This window comes from Papio anubis, chromosome 13 (assembly GCF_008728515.1).
Source record: "Papio anubis isolate 15944 chromosome 13, Panubis1.0, whole genome shotgun sequence".
Taxonomy (NCBI): Eukaryota; Metazoa; Chordata; class Mammalia; order Primates; family Cercopithecidae; genus Papio; species Papio anubis.
Genome location: NC_044988.1, coordinates 106,676,944 through 106,694,921, shown reverse-complemented (window position 1 = coordinate 106,694,921; position 17,978 = coordinate 106,676,944). Strand labels below are relative to the sequence as shown.

Below are 17,978 nucleotides of genomic sequence, written 5' to 3'. Positions count from 1 at the left end.
AAACAAAATTTTCGTCGAAATCAAAACGTCGTCCTCGGCGTCATCGCGCCGCGTGTCAATGAAAAAGAACCATTCATCGATATCGATATCTTTTTCATTCATCAAAGGCTGGGGGAGGAGGCCTTCGGGCGATGGAGAGGGAAGAGGGGGAGGCGGGCGATGGAGGCTGGGGGGAGGAGGCCTTCGGGCAGTGGAGGGGGAAGAGGGAGGCCAGCCTTCCCGGGCAGTGGAGGGAGGGGGACCCTCGGGCGGTGGGGAGCCACGGGGAGGGTGGTCTTCCCGGACTGCGTGCGGGACGGGAGATCCAGGGCTGGGACGTCCTCAGGCCTCCCTCCTTGCCCCAGCTTCGCAGGGGCCTAACTGCCCCGCTCCAGGGGTGCCACCGGACCCCGCTGGAGAGGAACTTTTCCGTTGGCTGGATTTAATCAACCCCCATTCCCGGTTCCACGTTTCCTTTAAGTGGGGCTAGTGGGGCTGACAGGGCCGCAAGGCGGCAAGGAACTGGATTGCGATTGGTTAGCGCGTGCCTCGGTCGGCGGTACAATTGGCTGAGACGCTGGGTCTTGGGCAGCATTCCCCGACGGGATTGGTCGCCGCTTTCCCAGAGCCCGCCTTCCGCAGTACAAGCGGACCCCGGGTCGGGTGGGAGGAGGGGCCTCCGGGACGAAGAACATGGCGGCGGCGGACCTCGCTCACATTCCTGATGTGGACATCGACTCCGACGGCGTCTTCAAGTATGTGCTGATCCGAGTCCACTCGGCTCCGCGCTCCGGCGCTCCGGCTGCGGAGAGCAAGGAGATCGTGCGCGGCTACAAGTGGGCCGAGTACCATGGTGAGGGCGGGGCCTGCCTGCGTGCGAGGGGCGGGGCTGGCGAGGCGGGGGCGGGGCTTGGCGGGCCGGGGTGGGTGCTGCGGGCCGCCGACTGCGTTCTGCTCCCAGCCCTGCCCCTGCTAGGTTTGAGCCAGACTCAGGTCCTGGGCGGGAAAGGCGTGACCCGGCCTGACACCCCCCGCCTCACGACAGTCTCCCAGTCCCCGAGCTCGCCCCGGTTCCACCCTCCTCTCATTCATCCCTGTCCCAGCCTCAAGGGGCTTCGTCTCCTCTGGGGAAGAGGCTGTTCAGAGCTGGGATTTTAGACCCCTTCGGCCGGGAGTTCCTCCCGCGGCCTCCAAGGGCGGCCAGGGCACGTCCTGAGGTCGCCCTCCCATCCCAGCGGACATCTACGACAAAGTGTCGGGCGACATGCAGAAGCAGGGCTGTGACTGTGAGTGTCTGGGCGGCGGGCGCATCTCCCACCAGAGCCAGGACAAGAAGATTCACGTGTACGGCTACTCCATGGTGAGCCGCAGCCCCGTCCCGCCCTGCTGGAGGCCCCGGTTCCAGCTTCGAGGCCCACCTGAGTCTGCTGCCCTGACCCGTGGCCCCAGATGAGCACGCAGGCTTCCCGGGGTTCTCCCAGGGTGGGCGGCAGAGCCCTCCTTCCAGGGCCAGTTGTGTTCCTGCGTTCCCCCATGGAGCACATGCCAGACCTGAGGGGCGGGAGGGAGACCCCCAGACATGGCCTGCCGTTCCCTCTCCCTGCCCCGGGAGGCCTTGCTGGGCTCTAGCTGTCCTCCAGCACTTTGCGCCCTGGGCCCCCAGAGGCAGGCAGTACCTGGGTGGAGTTCAGAGTCCCCGCCCGTGCTCTTCACAAAAACCACCAGCAGATGAGAGCCACGTGCGTCCCTCTGGGTGCCTCAAGCCCCAGGATCCACCCTCAAGGTTTGCTTGCCTGTGGAGGTCGCCTCTCCCCAGGGGAGCCCCCAAGGGCGGTCGGGATGGTGGGTTTGGCACCCCCAGGCACTGTCTGTCCCTTTCCCACACTCGCTTCTGGTGTGGCTGGTGGCTGGATGCCCAGAGCCAGGGCACGGGGTCGAAGGGTCCAGGTGGTGCCAGCAGGCGTCTTCTCTCTCCAGGCCTATGGTCCTGCCCAGCACGCCATTTCAACTGAGAAAATCAAAGCCAAGTACCCCGACTACGAGGTTACCTGGGCTAACGATGGCTACTGAGCACTCCCAGCCTGGGGCCTGCTACCTCCAGCAGCCATGTCGGAGCCCCCGCCTTTGCCTGCACCCCTTTTGGGGCTAGCCCTGCCTGCTTCTGCGGCAGCCCCTGGTGACGTGCCATCTGCCAGGCTTTGCAGACAGGCTAGCTTGACCACAGAATTAAACGTGTTGCCACGCCTCCCAGTCTCTGAACTCTGTCCTTGGCACCGTGCGTCACCACCTCCAGGGCCCTCCAGACCCTAACTAAAGCAGGTGGGTGGGGGAGCACAGAAGTGGCCCCAGGGAGTGGCCGTGCACACTCAGCCCTTTGGGGTCTGATAAGGGGGCCCTGGTGATGGCCTGATTGCTCTTCCCACGGTCACTGTCCTCCAGGGCATCTTGGAGTCAGGGCCTGATCCCTCGGGCTGGCCAAGACCTGGGGCACCCACCAGTGCTCCCTCCTGTGAACCCATCCCAGGGCTCCCCAGTGTCCTGTCTGCCCTGAGGCTTGGCCTGCAGGCTCCTTCCATGACTAGCCCCATGGGGCCTGCCAATATCCAGGGTCAGATCCCACAGCTGCACCTACCCTGCAGGTTCACATTGACTCTGGGGGCCCCTCCCAGGTCCCTCCTGCACCCGGCAGGGCTGTGGGCACGGCATGGGTTCAGGCCTTGCCCTGGGAAGCCCCAGACACAGTGGCACTCCGTGGGGTGGTGCAGGGGCACCCTGGGGGCCAGGGCTGGTTGTACACAGAGCATCCCCACCTTTGTCAGCTCACTGGTCCTCCGGCCAGCCTCTCCAGACGGGCACTGTTGTGACCACATTTTACAGACCGGGACACCAAGGCTCAGTGACACAAGCTCCGAGGTCACACCGTGGGAAATCACAAACGGCCTGGCTCCAAATGCCACACTCTTCCCCAGCCTCAAAGAGCCCTGCCCCAAGTGTGGGTCTGTTTCATGAGGACCAGAAGTTTCTGGGCTCCTAGGGACCCTGTGCCTGGCACCAGATGGCACCTGGATGCTCAGGGTGAATGAATGAGGGGGTGATCCTTCAGAGGCAGGTGCCCCACAGCTGCGACCACAGGGGCCGGCTCTGGTGCACATGCTGGACTCCCGCAGCTACTGGACTGGTTGAGTCCTGACCACCAGGCTAGTGCCAAAGGCACAGTGAGAGGCCACGGCGGCCTCTGCCCACCCCACACTGCCGAGCAGAGTCCTAGTGGGGTGCCTGGGTCCCTCCCCATTCCAGTGGGAACTCCCCTCCACCAGGCAGGGCAGGGCAGGGTGGAAGGGCCTGACCTTGTGTCTGAGGGAGCCGAGCAGGTGGGAGCTGACCCTGGGTCAGAGGCCCCCTCCTGGGGCCGCTCTCCCGGCCTATGCTTGGCACCGTCAGCACTGGGTGGGGCCAGGCCGAGGGGCCCTCCACTTAACAGCAGAGTCAGCGCGTGGGGCCAGTGCAGGCTCATAACCGCACAGAACTTCCCAGGCACCCTGTGTGGCCGCACTGGCCCTGCTTCCTCTGGCCCAACCATGCCTCCGCCCAGCCACCTGCTGCCCGCCGTGGTCCTGTTACTGGGTAAGTCGTTTGTCTCACTCCTGAAGCAGGACGAGGGGCTCTGGCTTCTGAGCCTACCATCTGTGTGGCAGTGATGGGCACCAGGGCTGACGCCTGAGCCCCAAAGGGAAGGTGGTTTGCCAGGCACTGCCTTGGCCGGTCTGCAATGGGGGTGACCTGGAATCAGCCCATGGGGTCCTCAGGCCTGCCAAGCAAAGGAAGAGACAAGACTCCCCTCCCAGTCTGGGACAAGAGGGCTCAGGAGGTGCCCCCCAGCTCTGTCAGCCTTTGTCTGCCACCCTTGAACTGGGCGGAGCCTGTGGAAGCCCCTGGGCCACCCATTGGTGCCTCCCATTGGGGGTCACCCTCCCAGTGCCCAGTTCACTGCTGGGCACACTGGGTTCCTGCTACCTTTCTGGGGGTGCCCATGGCAGGGTGCTCATCCCCACACAGGCCCAGGCCCTCCTCCCCAGCCTCTTCAGGGCTGGAAACAGGAGCATGCTCTGCTTGGTCCAGAGCCGGGTGGGAGTTCTCTGATGGGTCCTGGTCCCTCCCTGCCCCATCTCCTGGTCTGAGAGGCTTCCCTGGACAAAAGATGTCCAGTGCCAAAACTGAATAGTCCTAGGCAGGCTGAATAGTCCTAGGCAGGCTGAATAGTCCTAGGCTGGGATGGCTGATCACTCTGCACCAGGCCCCCTGGCTGTCACCCTCCCCGCAGCAAGATCCCCAGGCTGGGCCTGGGTCCCCAGCCACTGCAGGAGCCCTGGCCAGGCCGCGTGCAACTTTGTGTGTGACTGCAGGGACTGCTCAGATGAGGCCCAATGTGGTAAGCCAAGGCCAGATGGGCGGGCAGGGCCAGTGTGAGCAGGTCTGGCGCACACCTGACCACCCACTCTCCCAGGTTATCGTGGGGCCTCACCCGCCCTGGGCACCCCCTTCGCCTGCGACTTCGAGCAGGACTCCTGCGGCTGGCGGGACATTAGCACCTCAGGCTACAGCTGGCTCCGAGACAGGGCGGGGGCCGCACTGGAGGGTCCTGGGCCTCACTCAGACCACACGCTGGGCACCGACCTGGGTAAGGCCAGGGCGAGTCTCTGCGCGCCCCTGTCTCAACACCCTCCTTGCTCCCTGCCCTGTCTCCTGACCTCTCACCTGGGCCAGGCTGGTACATGGCCGTCGGAACCCACCGAGGGAAAGAGGCATCCACCGCAGCCCTGCGCTCGCCAACCCTGCGAGAGGCAGCCCCTTCCTGCAAGCTGAGGCTCTGGTACCATGCGGCCTCTGGAGGTACACCCTGGACCCCCAAGGCTCATGGGGGGTGCCCAAGGGGAGGGCGGGTGGGGACAAGCAGGGCCGCAGCTGCCCTGGGACCCCTGACATTGCAGATGTGGCTGAGCTGCGGCTGGAGGTGACCCACGGCTCAGAGACCCTGACCCTGTGGCAGAGCACAGGGTCCTGGGACCTCGGCTGGCAGGAGTTGGCAGTGACCACAGGCCGCATCCGGGGTGACTTCCGAGTGAGCTGGGAGGGTCTGGACGAGTGGGAGCCTGGGGGGGGTCTGGGCTCTGACTTAGGTCCTGAGGCCCTGTTCTCTTCAGGTGACCTTCTCTGCCACCCGAAATGCCACCCACGGGGGCGCTGTGGCTCTAGATGACCTAGAGTTCTGGGACTGTGGTCTGCCCAGTAAGGCACCGCCTCTTCCTGTTCCACCCCCGGGAGGGCCCCGCCTGCCCACTCCCCTGCCCAGACCCTGTCTGCCCCCGAGTGCTCTCCCACTCCCGGGGCCTCGGTGAAGGGTTAACTCTGCCCTACCCAGCCCCCCAGGCCAGCTGCCCCCTGGGACACCACCACTGCCAGAACAAGGTCTGTGTGGAGCCCCAGCAGCTGTGCGACGGGGAAGATAACTGCGGGGACCTGTCTGATGAGGACCCACTCACCTGTGGTGAGGCCAGGGTGGGGGCCCAGAGTGAGGCAGGGACACTGGACACCTTGGTGGGGGCCCTCGCACTCATCCGGGAGGGGGCACCTTAGATCCTTGGGATGATCCTTCTGGGGGTGTGGTTGCCAGGGCCACCCTGGAGCTGGGGCCATACGGTTGCAGGAAGCACTGCCTAGTGGCCCTGACACCCCCACCTCCCGCCCTAGGCCACCACACAGCCACCGACTTTGAGACAGGCCTGGGCCCATGGAACCGCTCGGAAGGCTGGTCCTGGAACCACAGCGCTGGTGGTCCTGAGCGCCCCTCCTGGCCACGCCGTGACCACAGCCGGAACAGTGCACAGGGTGAGGCCCACAGGGGACCTGGCCCAGGCCCCGTCCACGTGGCCACAGCCCAGCGGCTGTGGCCCACTCCCGCCCTTTCCCGTAGGCTCCTTCCTGGTCTCTGTGGCCGAGCCTGGCACCCCTGCTATACTCTCCAGCCCGGAATTCCAAGCCTCAGGCGCCTCCAACTGCTCGGTGAGATGGGTGGGGCTCACAGGGCCTCCGTGCTGGCTGCCCAGGTGCAGGGCCCCCAGCCAGCTCTTGGTTCCACAGCTGATCTTCTATCACTACCTACATGGCTCTGAGGCTGGCTGCCTCCAGCTGTTCCTGCAGACTCTGGGGTCCAGTGCCCCCCAGGCTCCCGTCCTGCTGCGGAGGCGCCGAGGGGAGCTGGGGACTGCGTGGGTCCGAGACCGTGTTGACATCCAGAGCGCCCACCCCTTCCAGGTAGGGAACAGCAAGAGGGTGGGGTCTGGGGAGCCAGGCTGGGGGCAGGGGAGGGGAACCCACAAGGTACCTGCTGCGGGTGGACAGGGACCAGACCCCGGGGGAAAATAGGCTGGGCACCCCCTGAGCCCCTCTGCCCTCAGATCCTCCTGGCCGGGCAGACAGGCCCGGGGGGCGTCGTGGGTCTGGATGACCTCATCCTGTCTGACCACTGCAGACCAGTCCCGGGTGAGCCTGCTGAATCTGCCCTACCCTGCCTTGCCCTGGAGAGGCACAGCACTCCCCATTCCTGCCACCTGACCCAGTTCTGCCCCCACAGAGGTGTCCACCCTGCAGCCACTGCCTCCTGGGCCCTGGGCCCCAGCCCCCCAGCCCCTGCCGCCCAGCTCACGGTTCCAGGATTCCTGCAAGCAGGGGCATTTTGCCTGTGGGGACCTGTGTGTGCCCCCGGAACAGCTGTGTGATTTCGAGGAGCAGTGCGCAGGGGGCGAGGACGAGCAGGCCTGCGGTAAAGGGGCTCAGCCTCCTGCAGACCTCCTGCTGAGGAGCCAAGGGGGTAGGTGCCGGGGCGGGCTGAGGACTCTGCCATTCAGTGCCCATTGCTGTTTCAGGCACCACAGACTTTGAGTCCCTCGAGGCCGGGGGCTGGGAGGACACCAGCGTGGGGCGGCTGCAGTGGCGGCGTCTCTCAGCCCAGGAGAGCCAGGGGTCCAGTGCAGCTGCTGCTGGTGAGGCCCAAGGCCCAACGCTCAAGCCCCCACCCGGGTGTGAGCAGCATCCTCGGAGGAGTCTCTGCTCTATCTCTGCACTACAGACGGTCTCTGGATTGGGGATCCCTGAGGGACAGAGTGGGGCCCTGGACGAGGCTTTGAGCACCTTACTCTTCCCCTAGGGCACTTCCTGTCTCTGCAGAGGGCCTGGGGGCAGCTGAGCACTGAGGCCCGGGTCCTTACACCCCTCCTTGGCCCTTCTGGCCCCAGCTGTGAACTCCACTTGGCTTACTATTTACAGAGCCAGCCCCGAGGTACCGCTGCCCTCCACAAGATCCCTGGCCAGCCCCTGGGTGCTCCCTGCACGGTGGGAGGGATCTGGGGTCGGGTGACCCACAGCGCCCCCCACCCCGCTGGCCAGGTTTCCTGGCACTAGTTGTGGTAGACAATGGCTCCCGGGAGCTGGCATGGCAGGCCCTGAGCAGCAGTGCAGGTGGCTGGAAGGTGGACAAGGTCCTTCTAGGGGCCCACCGCCGGCCCTTCCAGGTGAGGAGGGCAGCCCAGAGTGGGGGTTCCACTGGAGCGGGCCCTGACTTAATGATCCTCCTCATCCCCCTACCCCATGAAGCTGGAGTTTGTCGGTTTGGTGGACTTGGACGGCCCTGACCAGCAGGGAGCTGGGGTGGACAACGTGACCCTGAGGGACTGTAGCCCCACAGTGACCACCAAGAGAGACAGAGGTTCCTGCTGCCCATCCTCATTCCCACCTGGGTGCTCCCCCCACACCCCTCCAGGGACCCAGGAGCTTCCACCTTCTCAGGGCTCTGGAGGGGGAGGGGGAAAGGTCTGTGACCCCACCTGGCCCCACCCCCAGAGGTCTCCTGTAACTTTGAGCGGGACACATGCAGCTGGTACCCAGGCCACCTCTCAGACACACACTGGCGCTGGGTGGAGAGCCGTGGCCCTGACCACGACCACACCACAGGCCAAGGTAGGACAGGCGCTCAGACCGGGGGTGGCTTTCAGACAGGAGTGGAACATCTCTGCAGCTCAGCCCCATGCCCCCTACAGGCCACTTTGTGCTCCTGGACCCCACAGACCCCCTGGCCTGGGGCCACAGCGCCCACCTGCTCTCCAGGCCCCAGGTGCCAGCAGCGCCCACGGAGTGTCTAAGCTTCTGGTACTACCTCCATGGACCCCAGATTGGTGAGTGGACCTGGGAGTGGGGCAGGGCCTGTGGGGAGGCCCCCGGAGGTTCAGAGCCCCCCTCTGACACCCATCGAGGCACAGGGGAGAGGTCAGTTATGGACTGGTTCCCTCCCTGCAGGGACTCTGCGCCTGGCCATGAGACGGGAAGGGGAGGAGACACACCTGTGGTCACGGTCGGGCACCCAGGGCAACCGCTGGCATGAGGCCTGGGCCACCCTTTCCCACCAGCCTGGCTCCCGTGCCCAGTACCAGGTGAGGCCTGGCGCCCGGGTGGGAGGACAGGGCAGGACCCCCCGCCAGCTGACACCCTCCACCCCCAGCTGCTGTTCGAGGGCCTCCGGGACGGATACCACGGCACCATGGCGCTAGACGACGTGGCTGTGCGGCCAGGCCCCTGCTGGGCCCCTCATCACTGCTCCTTTGAGGATTCCGACTGCGGCTTCTCCTCGGGAGGCCGGGGTCTTTGGAGGCGCCAGGCCAATGCCTCGGGCCACACAGCCTGGGGCCCCCCAACAGACCACACCACTGAGACGGCCCAAGGTATGGGGGCCTGGCAGGGGCAGGGATTGGGGGGCTGGCCAGGGGCTGGCAGGCTGATGCTGGCACCTCCAGGGCACTACATGGTGGTGGACACCAGCCCAGATGCACTGCCCAGGGGCCAGACGGCCTCCCTGACCTCCAAGGAGTATAGGCCCCCCGCCCAGCCTGCTTGCCTGACCTTCTGGTACCACGGGAGCCTCCATAACCCAGGTGAGGGGCTTAGGGAGCCCACCCCAGTGGGCTCAGGGAAGCTTGGCCTGGTGTCCCCACCAGCCTTGTGCTGAGGCCACTGGGAGCCTCTTGCGCCCGCCAGGCCGGAAGCCTGGGAGCTCAGACCGGGGCCTGCAGGCGCTCTCCCCACACTGCTGACCGGGGCCGCCCCTGCTGGCAGGCACCCTGCGGGTCCACCTGGAGAAGGGCGGGAAGCACCAGGTGCTCAGCCTCAGTGCCCACGGTGGGCTGGCCTGGCGCCTAGGCAGCGTGGACGTGCAGGCTGAGCAAGCCTGGAGGGTGAGTGCACGGTGGGGTGCCCCTCCCCCTCCCCCTGAGGGCTGCCTGGACCCACTGAGGCTGCCCTGCCCTGCACCCACCAGGTGGTGTTTGAGGCAGTGGCCGCAGGCGTGGCACACTCCTATGTGGCTCTGGATGACCTGCTCCTCCAGGATGGGCCCTGCCCTCGGCCAGGTGGGAACCCTGCTGTGGCCTCGGCCCTGCTCTGGGGCGCCTGCCTAGCCCTCTCCCTTGGTGGTGGTGGTGCCTAGGGCTTGGGCCGCAGCACCACTCACCCACCCATGTCCTGCAGGTTCCTGTGACTTTGAGTCTGGCCTGTGCGGCTGGAGCCACCTGGCCTGGCCCAGCCTGGGCGGATACAGCTGGGACTGGGGCGGGGGAGCCACCCCCTCTCGTTACCCCCAGCCCCCTGTGGACCACACCCTGGGCACAAAGGCAGGTACGTGCCCACTGGAGCCAGGTGGGGAGGCGACCCAGAGGCCACACACAGCCACCTGGCCTCCTGCTGCCCACCGAGTACACGCCCCATCCAGAGGAGGCCCTGCCCACCCAGCCTCTGCTAGGGCCCTGAGAGCTGGCTCTGCCCATCAGCCGGGCATCAACCTCCTCTTGTTCCCAGGCCACTTTGCTTTCTTTGAAACTGGCGTGCTGGGCCCCGGGGGCCGGGCCGCCTGGCTGCGCAGTGAGCCTCTGCCAGCCACCCCGGCCTCCTGCCTCCGCTTCTGGTACTACGTGGGCTTTCCCGAGCACTTCTGTGAGTCCGGCTGGGCCCAATGGGGGCCTGGGCAATGGGGGCAGCAGGGGTCCAGCAGCAGAGGTGGGGAGGTGGCCTCCCACCCCGCCCCTGCTTAGGTGTGCAGGAGTCCCGGGACCCCAGGCCTGACACGCCCTGGCCCTGCTCTCAGACAAGGGGGAGCTGAGAGTGCTGCTGCGCAGTGCCCAGGGCCAGCTGGCTGTGTGGGGCACAGGCGGGCACCGGCGGCACCAATGGCTGGAGGCCCAGGTGGAGGTGGCCAGCACCAAGGAGTTCCAGGTGAGGCCGGCTGTCCGGGCCAGGAGCTGCCTCCTCCTCCACCCAGGGCCCACACAGACTCCTTTCCTTCCCCATCAGGTTGTGTTTGAAGCCACTCTGGGTGGCCAGCCAGCCCTGGGGCCCATTGCCCTGGATGACGTGGAATATCTGGCCGGGCAGCGTTGCCAGCAGGCTGCCCCCAGCCCAGGTGAGCCCTGGGCTGCAGTGGAGGCACGGAAGAGGGCCCAGGGGGCCAGCCCGGCTCAGGGCTTGCCAGGCTTACCAGCGTGTGGCCCCAGGAGCTGCGAGCATGCTGCACCCAGACAGGACAGGAGAGCTGCCAGGCCCACACCCTGTGCCCTCCCCACTCTCTGCCCCGCTCATCCCTGGGGCCACTGCCCGAGCTGGGCTGTCCCTGGGGTGCAGTCTCTGGGGCCTGCCCTGCCTGGCTGTGGCCTCTGTGCTCCCTGTGCCCACACCCAGGGCAAGGTCCATCCTGGAAAGCTGCCAGCCGGGTCAGGGCAACCACTGACTGCTCTCACTTGGTGAGGGAAAGGATCTCACCTGGGGCCATGAGCCCCACCAAGTCTGCAGACAGCAGCTGCCTGCCTGCCAGGCCCCCTCCTTGTGGTGGCAGAAAAAAATACCCTCTGCCTTTGAAATAGGGGTGAACCCCAGGAGCCAGCAGAGGCTGAGGGGACCAGGCAGCCCCAGGCCTCCCCCTCAGCCTCAGATGTAGGCGCTACACCCGGACACCAGAACTGGGGGCTGCTTTGGAGGGCTCACGTGTCCCTATGGCCCACAGGGGACACAGCCGCACCCGTGTCTGTGCCAACTGCAGTTGGCAGTGCCCTCCTATTGCTCATGCTCCTGGTGCTGCTGGGACTTGGGGGACGGCGCTGGCTACAGAAGAGGGGGAGCTGCCCCTTCCAGAGCAACACAGAGGCCACAGCCCCCGGCTTTGACAACATCCTTTTCAATGCGGTAGGAGCCCCCGGGGATGGGTGGGCAGGAGCCTCTGTGCTCAGCTGTGACCCTGGAGGGTAGGCACTGGCAGGACACAACCCCCCAGGGAGGAGCCCCCACCTGCACAAGGCCCATCCTTGCCCTCCCTCTCCCAGCCACCACTGTCAAAGCTCCTCCTCCTTCCGGGGTGGCTCACACCTGTAATCCCAGCACTTTGGGAGGTCGAGGCAGGTGGATCTCCTGAGGTCAGGAGTCTGAGACCAGCCTGCCCAACATGGTGAAACCTCTTCTCTACTAAAAATACAAAAAATTAGCTGGGTGTGGTGGCAGGTGCCTGTAATCCCGGCTACTCGGGAGGCAGGGGTTGCAGTCAGTGAGCTGAGATCATGCCATTGCACTCCATCTTGGGTGACAAGAGCGAAACTCCATCTCGGGAAAGAAAGAAAAAAAAACACTCCTCTTCCTCCTCCTAGGATGGTGTCACCCTCCCGGCATCTGTCACCAGCGAGCCGTAGACCACCTCAGATAAGGCCCCGCTTCCTCACGTAACATCCAGCACTTGGTCAGACCCTAGCCAGGGACCGGACACCTGCCCTGCACAGGCTGGGACAGGCTGCAGGTCTCAGGACATGCCGAGGCCTGGGCGTTCCCTGCCCTGTGCTGACTGTTGCTCTGTGAATAAACACCCTGGCCCATGAGGGCAGCCCAAGCTCCCAGGCTGAAGTCAGTGCGTCCACACTTCACCAGCCAGTGAGGGTGGGGGCTGCAGTGTTAAGTGACATGATAGGAGAACATGCTAGGGGCGCCTGCTTGCTTCTGGATGCAGCTCAGGAACCAGAGACAAGGGGACCCTCTCCCACGAGGACACAGACCCACCAGGACAAGGGCCAGGGCAGGGGCTCTGTGTCTATTGAGGACAACAGTGAAACTGACCCACAGTATCAAGAGCGTGCAAAGGAGATGACCCTCAGGGGACACGGTGCACGGGGCAGGCCCGGAGGGGAGAAGTGCCTCAGCTGGGCCCACTCTCTGTGGTACAGGCCTGAGCTGCCCCAGGGACTATGGGTCACAGTGCCCAGGTCACCAGGTGCCCCAAGGCTGCAGCTGAGCCCTTCCCTTTGGCTCCCGCGCCTGAGCAGGAGGGTGACCCTGTGAAGCTGTGACCTGGCCTGGGGCACAAGCAGAGGACTCCCGTCCTAACGCAGGGTCAACGTCACTAACCTCAGCTCCCAGAGCTCTGGTCCTCCACATGGGTGACTCGGGCACAACCCCATGGTGAGGGCCCAGTCTTGTGGCCTCTGAGGCCTGGCTGTGGGTGGCTATCCCCTGGGAGGGTGGCGATACCCAGACCTGTGCAGCCAAGCCCCCTCTTGCCCATAGGAAAGCCCTACCCTGCCTCATGAACTCACATCTGCCCCCAGGAGCCATGCGGTGCTGGAGGGCACAGCACGGCACCCTCGCCAGCCATTGGGCTCCTGTCCGCCCTGGGGACTAAGTCCCAGCAGAGGGTGGCGGTCAGGCATGGCTAGCACCGTCCCTCGTCTTCAGGTGCCGTGGGGCTGACCAGTGCCCGCTGTCCACACAGATGGGCGAAAGGAAATGGCCCTGCAGAGAGACCTTCAGAGCCCCCTGGCAGCCCACTCGCGGGCATCAGTCATGAAAATTCACCGGCCTTTCCCACAACTAGGGGCCTGGGAGCTGAGAGCAGGACCGAATAATCTGGCCCCGGCGCCAAAGGCAGGAAATTTTCCCAGCTTCTCTTTAGAGCTACATCAGAGAAAGCAGCTCCCAGTGACACCGCTCCTCTTCCTTCCGCGCCTCTGGCCTCCACCCCTCACCCTTATATAAGGTGGTGCTCAGAGCTCCCTGAGGCCTCTGAGCCACAACTGCTACTGGGCAGACACCCCCAGAACAGGAAGGCGGAGTTCTGCACCCTCATCTGAGGAACGCGACGTAGGGAGAAAAACAGTCAGCAGAACCCAACGCTTTGCAAGGTTTTGTTTGTTTGACAGCAGGAATGGGCTGGGGAGGGTCCCCCACGAGCTGGACCCCTTGTTCCGTTTGGCCGTGAGGAGACCCACGGCGGTGCTGGCGGCCAAGGGGAACCGGCAGAACGAGATCAGCTGGAGCGCACTGATTTCGAGGCTTTGTGTTCATTTCGCCCTAGGCCCCTTCTCGATGGGCTTTCCAATGTCCTTTCCCCGGAGCTTGAGGCCTGAAATGAGCCACAGCCACTGGCCACTGCAGCGCCAGCTCCCTCCTGCCCCCCACGCCGCCCCTCTTCACCATCTTCCCAGGGAAGGGGGGCCACGCCGCTCCCATTCCTCACTGGGCTCTCAACACATAGGCACTCCTGGACCTCACATCTAATTTTGAAAAGGATGAGTCTGATCATCTTAGACAGCAGAGCATGAATACCCCTCTCCGGAAGAACTGGAGTCAGGAGTCCTCTGCGGAACTGGCTTCCGGCCCCATGCTGATAGGGCCTGGACCGCTGTGCTCAGGCTCAGAGAACCATGGCCAACAGCACGGGCTGACGGGAACTGGCAAGGGGAAGGGAGTGGGATTCCACTGCTCTTGGGGGTTTCCTGAGGCCTGCAGAGCCCCCACCATCCCTCAGTCTCTATTGCCTGGAGAAGCAAAGCTCCAGAATTCAGACAACAGGGGACCCTCAGGGCCATCTTCGTCTCCCGAGTCCCACTCTCACCAACCCCAGCCAGGAGTGGTGGCCTCCCTGTCCAGCGGACCCGGCGAAGGTGGAGGGACACTCACCAATGGCCCGCTCAATTTTGCCCAGCACCTGGTTATTGGGTATGGCCCGTCCGCTCTCATAGTCCGCGATCACCTGTGGCTTCTCATTGATTTTCTAAAGAGAACATGTGCTTTATACACATCAGCTCCACTAGCACTGCTACGAAACCAGGCGCGGAGCGTCGCCTGAGAACACCAGCTTCTGGGGCCCCTGGGGTACGCACCCACACACAGCTGCATTTTGTGCAAGAGGCAGTGAGAGCCGGGCTGACCTGGCTTCCCCAGGCATTCCCTGCAAGGGCACCAGGGGGGTGGAGTCTGCCCTCCCCGTGCTATCTGAACTCCGGCCACCCCCGCCCAAGCCCACAACCCCAGGAGAAGTGAGAGCCGGCGCAGCCTCACCGTGGCCAGGTCCTTCTGTGTAAGCCCCTTGCTCTGCCGACCCTGCTGGATCACCTTGCCCACCTCCAGGGTCACCCTGTCATGGTGCAGCTCCTCCGTTTCCCGGTCCAGCTTGGCTGTGTTCTTGGTGATAGAATGTTGTTTGTTCTGGCCAGCAGCCCCTGGAATCGGTGTGAGGCAAAAGCAGAGGAGAGGGTTTGGAATTAACCTGACGGAAAACCATTTCAGAGTGGTAACCAGACCCCAGAGGCTGCCTGAGCCCAAGGGGACATGGGAACCCAGGCTGTCCCAGGTTCACACACCTCAGGGCATGGACTTCCAGAGTTTTCTCTCAGTTTGCACTCATGCCGACCAGAGCTGCTCTGGGAAGATGGCTGCCTCCCAGGGCTCCAGCCAGCACCGGTGCAGGCAGGCACTCAGCTGACAACGTCCCTGTGGGCACCGTCCACACCACACCCACCAGCACATGGACCCACAGTACAGCCTCATTTTGCAAGTGGAAACACAAGGACCTACATTTCTTGGAAGTCTCCACATCTTCTCCTCGTCTCTGTGCCGCTAAGATAGCCTAGAAAATTAGAAAACATCAGTAGATCAAAAGTAGCTTTGGCAGTGTCCAGCACACACCAATTCAGGCCTGCTGTTAGCCAGTTAGCACACTGCTAAGGACTAGTGGTGCCCAATGACTGATATGCAGTGCTGGGTTCAATTACCCAAGCTCAACTAGGTACTGCGGCTCATATCTGTAATCCCAGCACTTTGGGAAACCAAAGTAGCAGAATCACTTGAGGCCACGAGTTCGAGACCAGCCTGGGCAACACAGCGGGATCCTGTCTCTACAAAAAAATAAAATGATAAAAAATTGTCAGACATTGTAGTGCATGCCTGTACAGGGAGGCTAGGGCAGGAGGATCACTTGAGCCCAGGAGTTTGAGGGTGTGGTGGGCTATGATAATGCCACTGCACTCCAGCCTGGGCAACAGAATGAGACACTGTCTAAAAAAACAAAACACAACAAAACCCCAAACTCGTTATATAAAAACCTCTACAATCAGATGTCTAGGAAATTCACAATAAACTGCTAAGGGAACACCACTTCCTTTGCTGTTGAGAAAGACGCACTAGGGATTTTTTTTTTTTTTTTGAGTTGGGGTCTTGCTATGTTGCCCAGGCTGGTCTGGAACTCCTGGGCTCAGCCTCCCTCCTGAATAGCTAGTATGCGCTAGTGGATTCTTTTTGAGAAATCATATTTAGCATAGATTTACTTCTCTGCTGGACTGTACTGCAAAAGTAGGAAGGAACACCAAATGCTGGCCTGATGTGGCCTTCCTCCCTGAATCTGGCTCCTAGTAACACAAAGATGACACATTTCATGGAAGCCTGCAGGCTCCCCAGAAACATCACCAATTACAGTGATGGTATCTCATCTACAGTCGCTGAATATTAATATAATGTATTTCTTGACTTTTTTTTTTTGAGACAGTCTCACTCTGTCGCCCAGGCTGAAATGCAGTGGCACGATCTCAGCTCATTGCAACCTTCACACTCCGAGTTGAAGCGATTTTCCTGCCTCAGCCTCCCCAGTAGCTAGGATTACAGGCACCTGCCACCACGCTTGGCTAATTTTGTGTATTTTTAGTAGAGACAGGGTTTCACAATCTTGGCCAGGCTGGTCTTGAACTCCTGACCTCATGATCCACCCGCCTTGGCCTCCCAGAGTGCTGAGATTACAGGCTTCAGCCACTGTGCCTGGCTAACATTTCTACCACTTCAGAGAAGTGACTTGTGGAGCATCCTAAGTGTGATGTACTCACAGATGCTGCCACCCAATTATTCCCCGTGACTCCTACCTTATGGCCATTAAGTTTCCTTTAAAAGAAAAGGAGAATGAATTTGGTTTTGACCGTACAACCAGCAAGGGCAGGGCAGACCAATGAATCCCTGTCACCAGAGCCCCAGCACATCCTGGCCCAACTGGCCTCAAAGGCTTCAGCCCTAGGCCACCTGAGAGCACGAATGAGGCAGAGGTGGTGACTAAACTGTCCTCCCTATTACATCAGACTCACAACTGACCCTCGGAAACATCAGCCACACTGGTGATCTCCTTCCACAAGTACTGCTCAGGACACGCCCATCTTCCACCCCTGCAACAGGGGGAGGCAAGGTCCACCTGCTCATGGGGTTCCCTGATGCAGGCACTCCCTACAGCCTGTGATGGACCAGGTAGGCTCCTTGGGCAGTATCTGACTAGCGGAGACCAGTAGAACCAAGCAGGCCCCACCCAAAGAGAAAAGGCTCAAGGAGGAGCCTACCCTCTGTCCCCAACTCCCACTCAGGTCACTAACCTCTGTCCCAGTCACCCGGTCTCCCGCCCCAGGCCCTCAACTGCTGTCCACTGGCCCCCAGCCCTATCCCAACCCCAATTCCCCACCCTCATCGCTGGTTCCTGCTGCTTGCCCCAGTCCCCACCCCTGTCCTAAGCCCTGTCCCCGACTCTAGTCCCTGTCCTCCCAAGCCCTGTCCCCAACTCCATCCCTGCCCCCCGTTCCCAGTGCCCACCCTGGTCCTCTGACCCCTATCCTCACACAAGGCCCCAACCTTGTCCCCGCCCCCGTCCCCACCTCCTGCCTCTGTCCTCACACCTGTCCCCACCAACAGTCCCTGCCCCTATCCCCTTCCCGCCCCACCCTGGCACTGATCCCCGTCCTATCGCCTGCCCCTTGCCCCGTCCCGTTCCCTGCTCCTCTCCTCCCGCAGTCGCCCGCCCCCTACCTCCTGGGTCCGTCTATCCCCACCTGGGTCCGCCCCCCACCTTCCCACCCCTGTTCTGGCCCGGTCCTCCTACCACTGCGATGCTCCCCGCCCCTCGAACCCCATCCTCCCCCCGGCACCCGAGCCTTGTCCCCGTCCCCCGCGCCCCGTCCCGGGCCCCGCCTGGCCTTCCCCGAGCCCCCTGCCCCACGGTCCGTGGCCCCGGCCCAGCGTCCGCCCCGCCCGGCCCGGCCGTTCCTCCGTCAGCAAAGCACCTGCTTGGACTTGGCCTGGGCGGCCGTGGGGCCCTTCTTGCGCAGCACCGTCACCGTGTCCCAGTCGCTCTCGGCCATGGCGGGCGAAGGCGGGCGTCAGTCCGGCGGCTCAGCGGCAGCTGCTAGAGACCCGGCGCGGCGACGCGACGTCCCTTCGGCGCCTCCCCGCTTCCGGCGTCCCATTGGCTGGCGGCACGCGGGGGGCGGGCACTTCCCGTGCTCGGGGCCATTCGGCGTTCGGCTCGTCTGAGGGACGCCGCGGCCGCGCGCGGCTGACGTGGGGAGGGCAACGTTGGGGCCTGGCCTGGCGAGGCGCGGCGGCCGCTGGGGGCGCAGGTCGGGAGGACCCCTGAACCCGGGCCCCGCGGCCTCCCAGCACACGCGGGCGGCGGCTGCGCCTCCCCGGGCCCCGCACCGCGGCCGGGCCACGCGGGCGGAGGGGGCGCGGGGTCTCCGCTCTCGCCGCGGCCGCCCCCCTTTGTTTTGCCGCCTGCGCGGCTGGGACCTGCGCTCGAGGACCAGGGCTGTGGGGCCCGAAACGCAGCGTGGGGTGGGATTCTT

At 63.7% G+C, this 17,978-nt stretch overlaps 2 protein-coding genes across 13 annotated transcripts; one reads left to right on the top strand and one right to left on the bottom strand.

The window, feature by feature from the left end:
* Positions 1-325: 325 nt before the first annotated feature.
* LOC116268529 (14 kDa phosphohistidine phosphatase) lies at positions 326-11,947 on the top strand. Of its 12 annotated transcripts, XM_031654748.1 has the most exons (31): positions 326-832; positions 1,215-1,762; positions 1,957-2,298; positions 2,799-4,408; positions 4,484-4,657; positions 4,744-4,869; positions 4,968-5,098; positions 5,181-5,265; positions 5,399-5,524; positions 5,728-5,865; positions 5,951-6,039; positions 6,118-6,291; positions 6,435-6,519; positions 6,611-6,799; positions 6,903-7,019; positions 7,184-7,315; positions 7,423-7,547; positions 7,630-7,741; positions 7,876-7,992; positions 8,073-8,207; positions 8,329-8,462; positions 8,531-8,750; positions 8,823-8,960; positions 9,142-9,260; positions 9,344-9,434; positions 9,553-9,699; positions 9,880-10,014; positions 10,166-10,293; positions 10,372-10,480; positions 11,078-11,256; positions 11,712-11,947. In XM_031654748.1, exons 4-31 carry the CDS (start codon positions 4,252-4,254, stop codon positions 11,751-11,753), a joined length of 3,654 nt encoding a protein of 1,217 aa, XP_031510608.1. In that variant the 5' UTR covers positions 326-832; positions 1,215-1,762; positions 1,957-2,298; positions 2,799-4,251; the 3' UTR covers positions 11,754-11,947. The 12 variants fall into 12 exon arrangements, with proteins under 12 accessions (XP_031510608.1, XP_031510607.1, XP_031510606.1 ...); XM_031654747.1 differs by having other exon boundaries at positions 5,951-6,291; XM_031654746.1 differs by having other exon boundaries at positions 5,951-6,291; positions 8,531-8,960.
* A 1,273-nt stretch (positions 11,948-13,220) lies between these two features.
* On the bottom strand, positions 13,221-17,570 carry EDF1 (endothelial differentiation related factor 1). The gene is made up of 5 exons (XM_003911060.4): positions 17,418-17,570; positions 14,908-14,959; positions 14,392-14,552; positions 14,011-14,104; positions 13,221-13,453 (listed from the first exon to the last, which is right to left on the bottom strand). Exons 1-5 carry the CDS (start codon positions 17,493-17,495, stop codon positions 13,392-13,394), a joined length of 447 nt encoding a protein of 148 aa, XP_003911109.1. The 5' UTR covers positions 17,496-17,570; the 3' UTR covers positions 13,221-13,391.
* Positions 17,571-17,978: the final 408 nt, after the last annotated feature.

What these genes read in the sequence shown, in the direction of transcription:
- LOC116268529 (XM_031654739.1), top strand. Translation starts at nt 4,252, where the DNA reads ATGGCTGATCACTCTGCACCAGGCCCCCTGGCTGTCACCCTCCCCGCA. An exon ending in CAGCCGGAACAGTGCACAGG is followed by an intron (nt 5,866 to 5,950) that starts GTGAGGCCCACA and finishes CCTTTCCCGTAG; the next exon opens with GCTCCTTCCTGGTCTCTGTG. An exon ending in AGAGCGCCCACCCCTTCCAG is followed by an intron (nt 6,292 to 6,434) that starts GTAGGGAACAGC and finishes CTCTGCCCTCAG; the next exon opens with ATCCTCCTGGCCGGGCAGAC.
- EDF1 (XM_003911060.4), bottom strand. Translation starts at nt 17,495, where the DNA reads ATGGCCGAGAGCGACTGGGACACGGTGACGGTGCTGCGCAAGAAGGGC. An exon ending in TGTGGAGACTTCCAAGAAAT is followed by an intron (nt 14,553 to 14,907) that starts GTAGGTCCTTGT and finishes CACCGATTCCAG; the next exon opens with GGGCTGCTGGCCAGAACAAA. An exon ending in CACAGAAGGACCTGGCCACG is followed by an intron (nt 14,105 to 14,391) that starts GTGAGGCTGCGC and finishes TGTTCTCTTTAG; the next exon opens with AAAATCAATGAGAAGCCACA.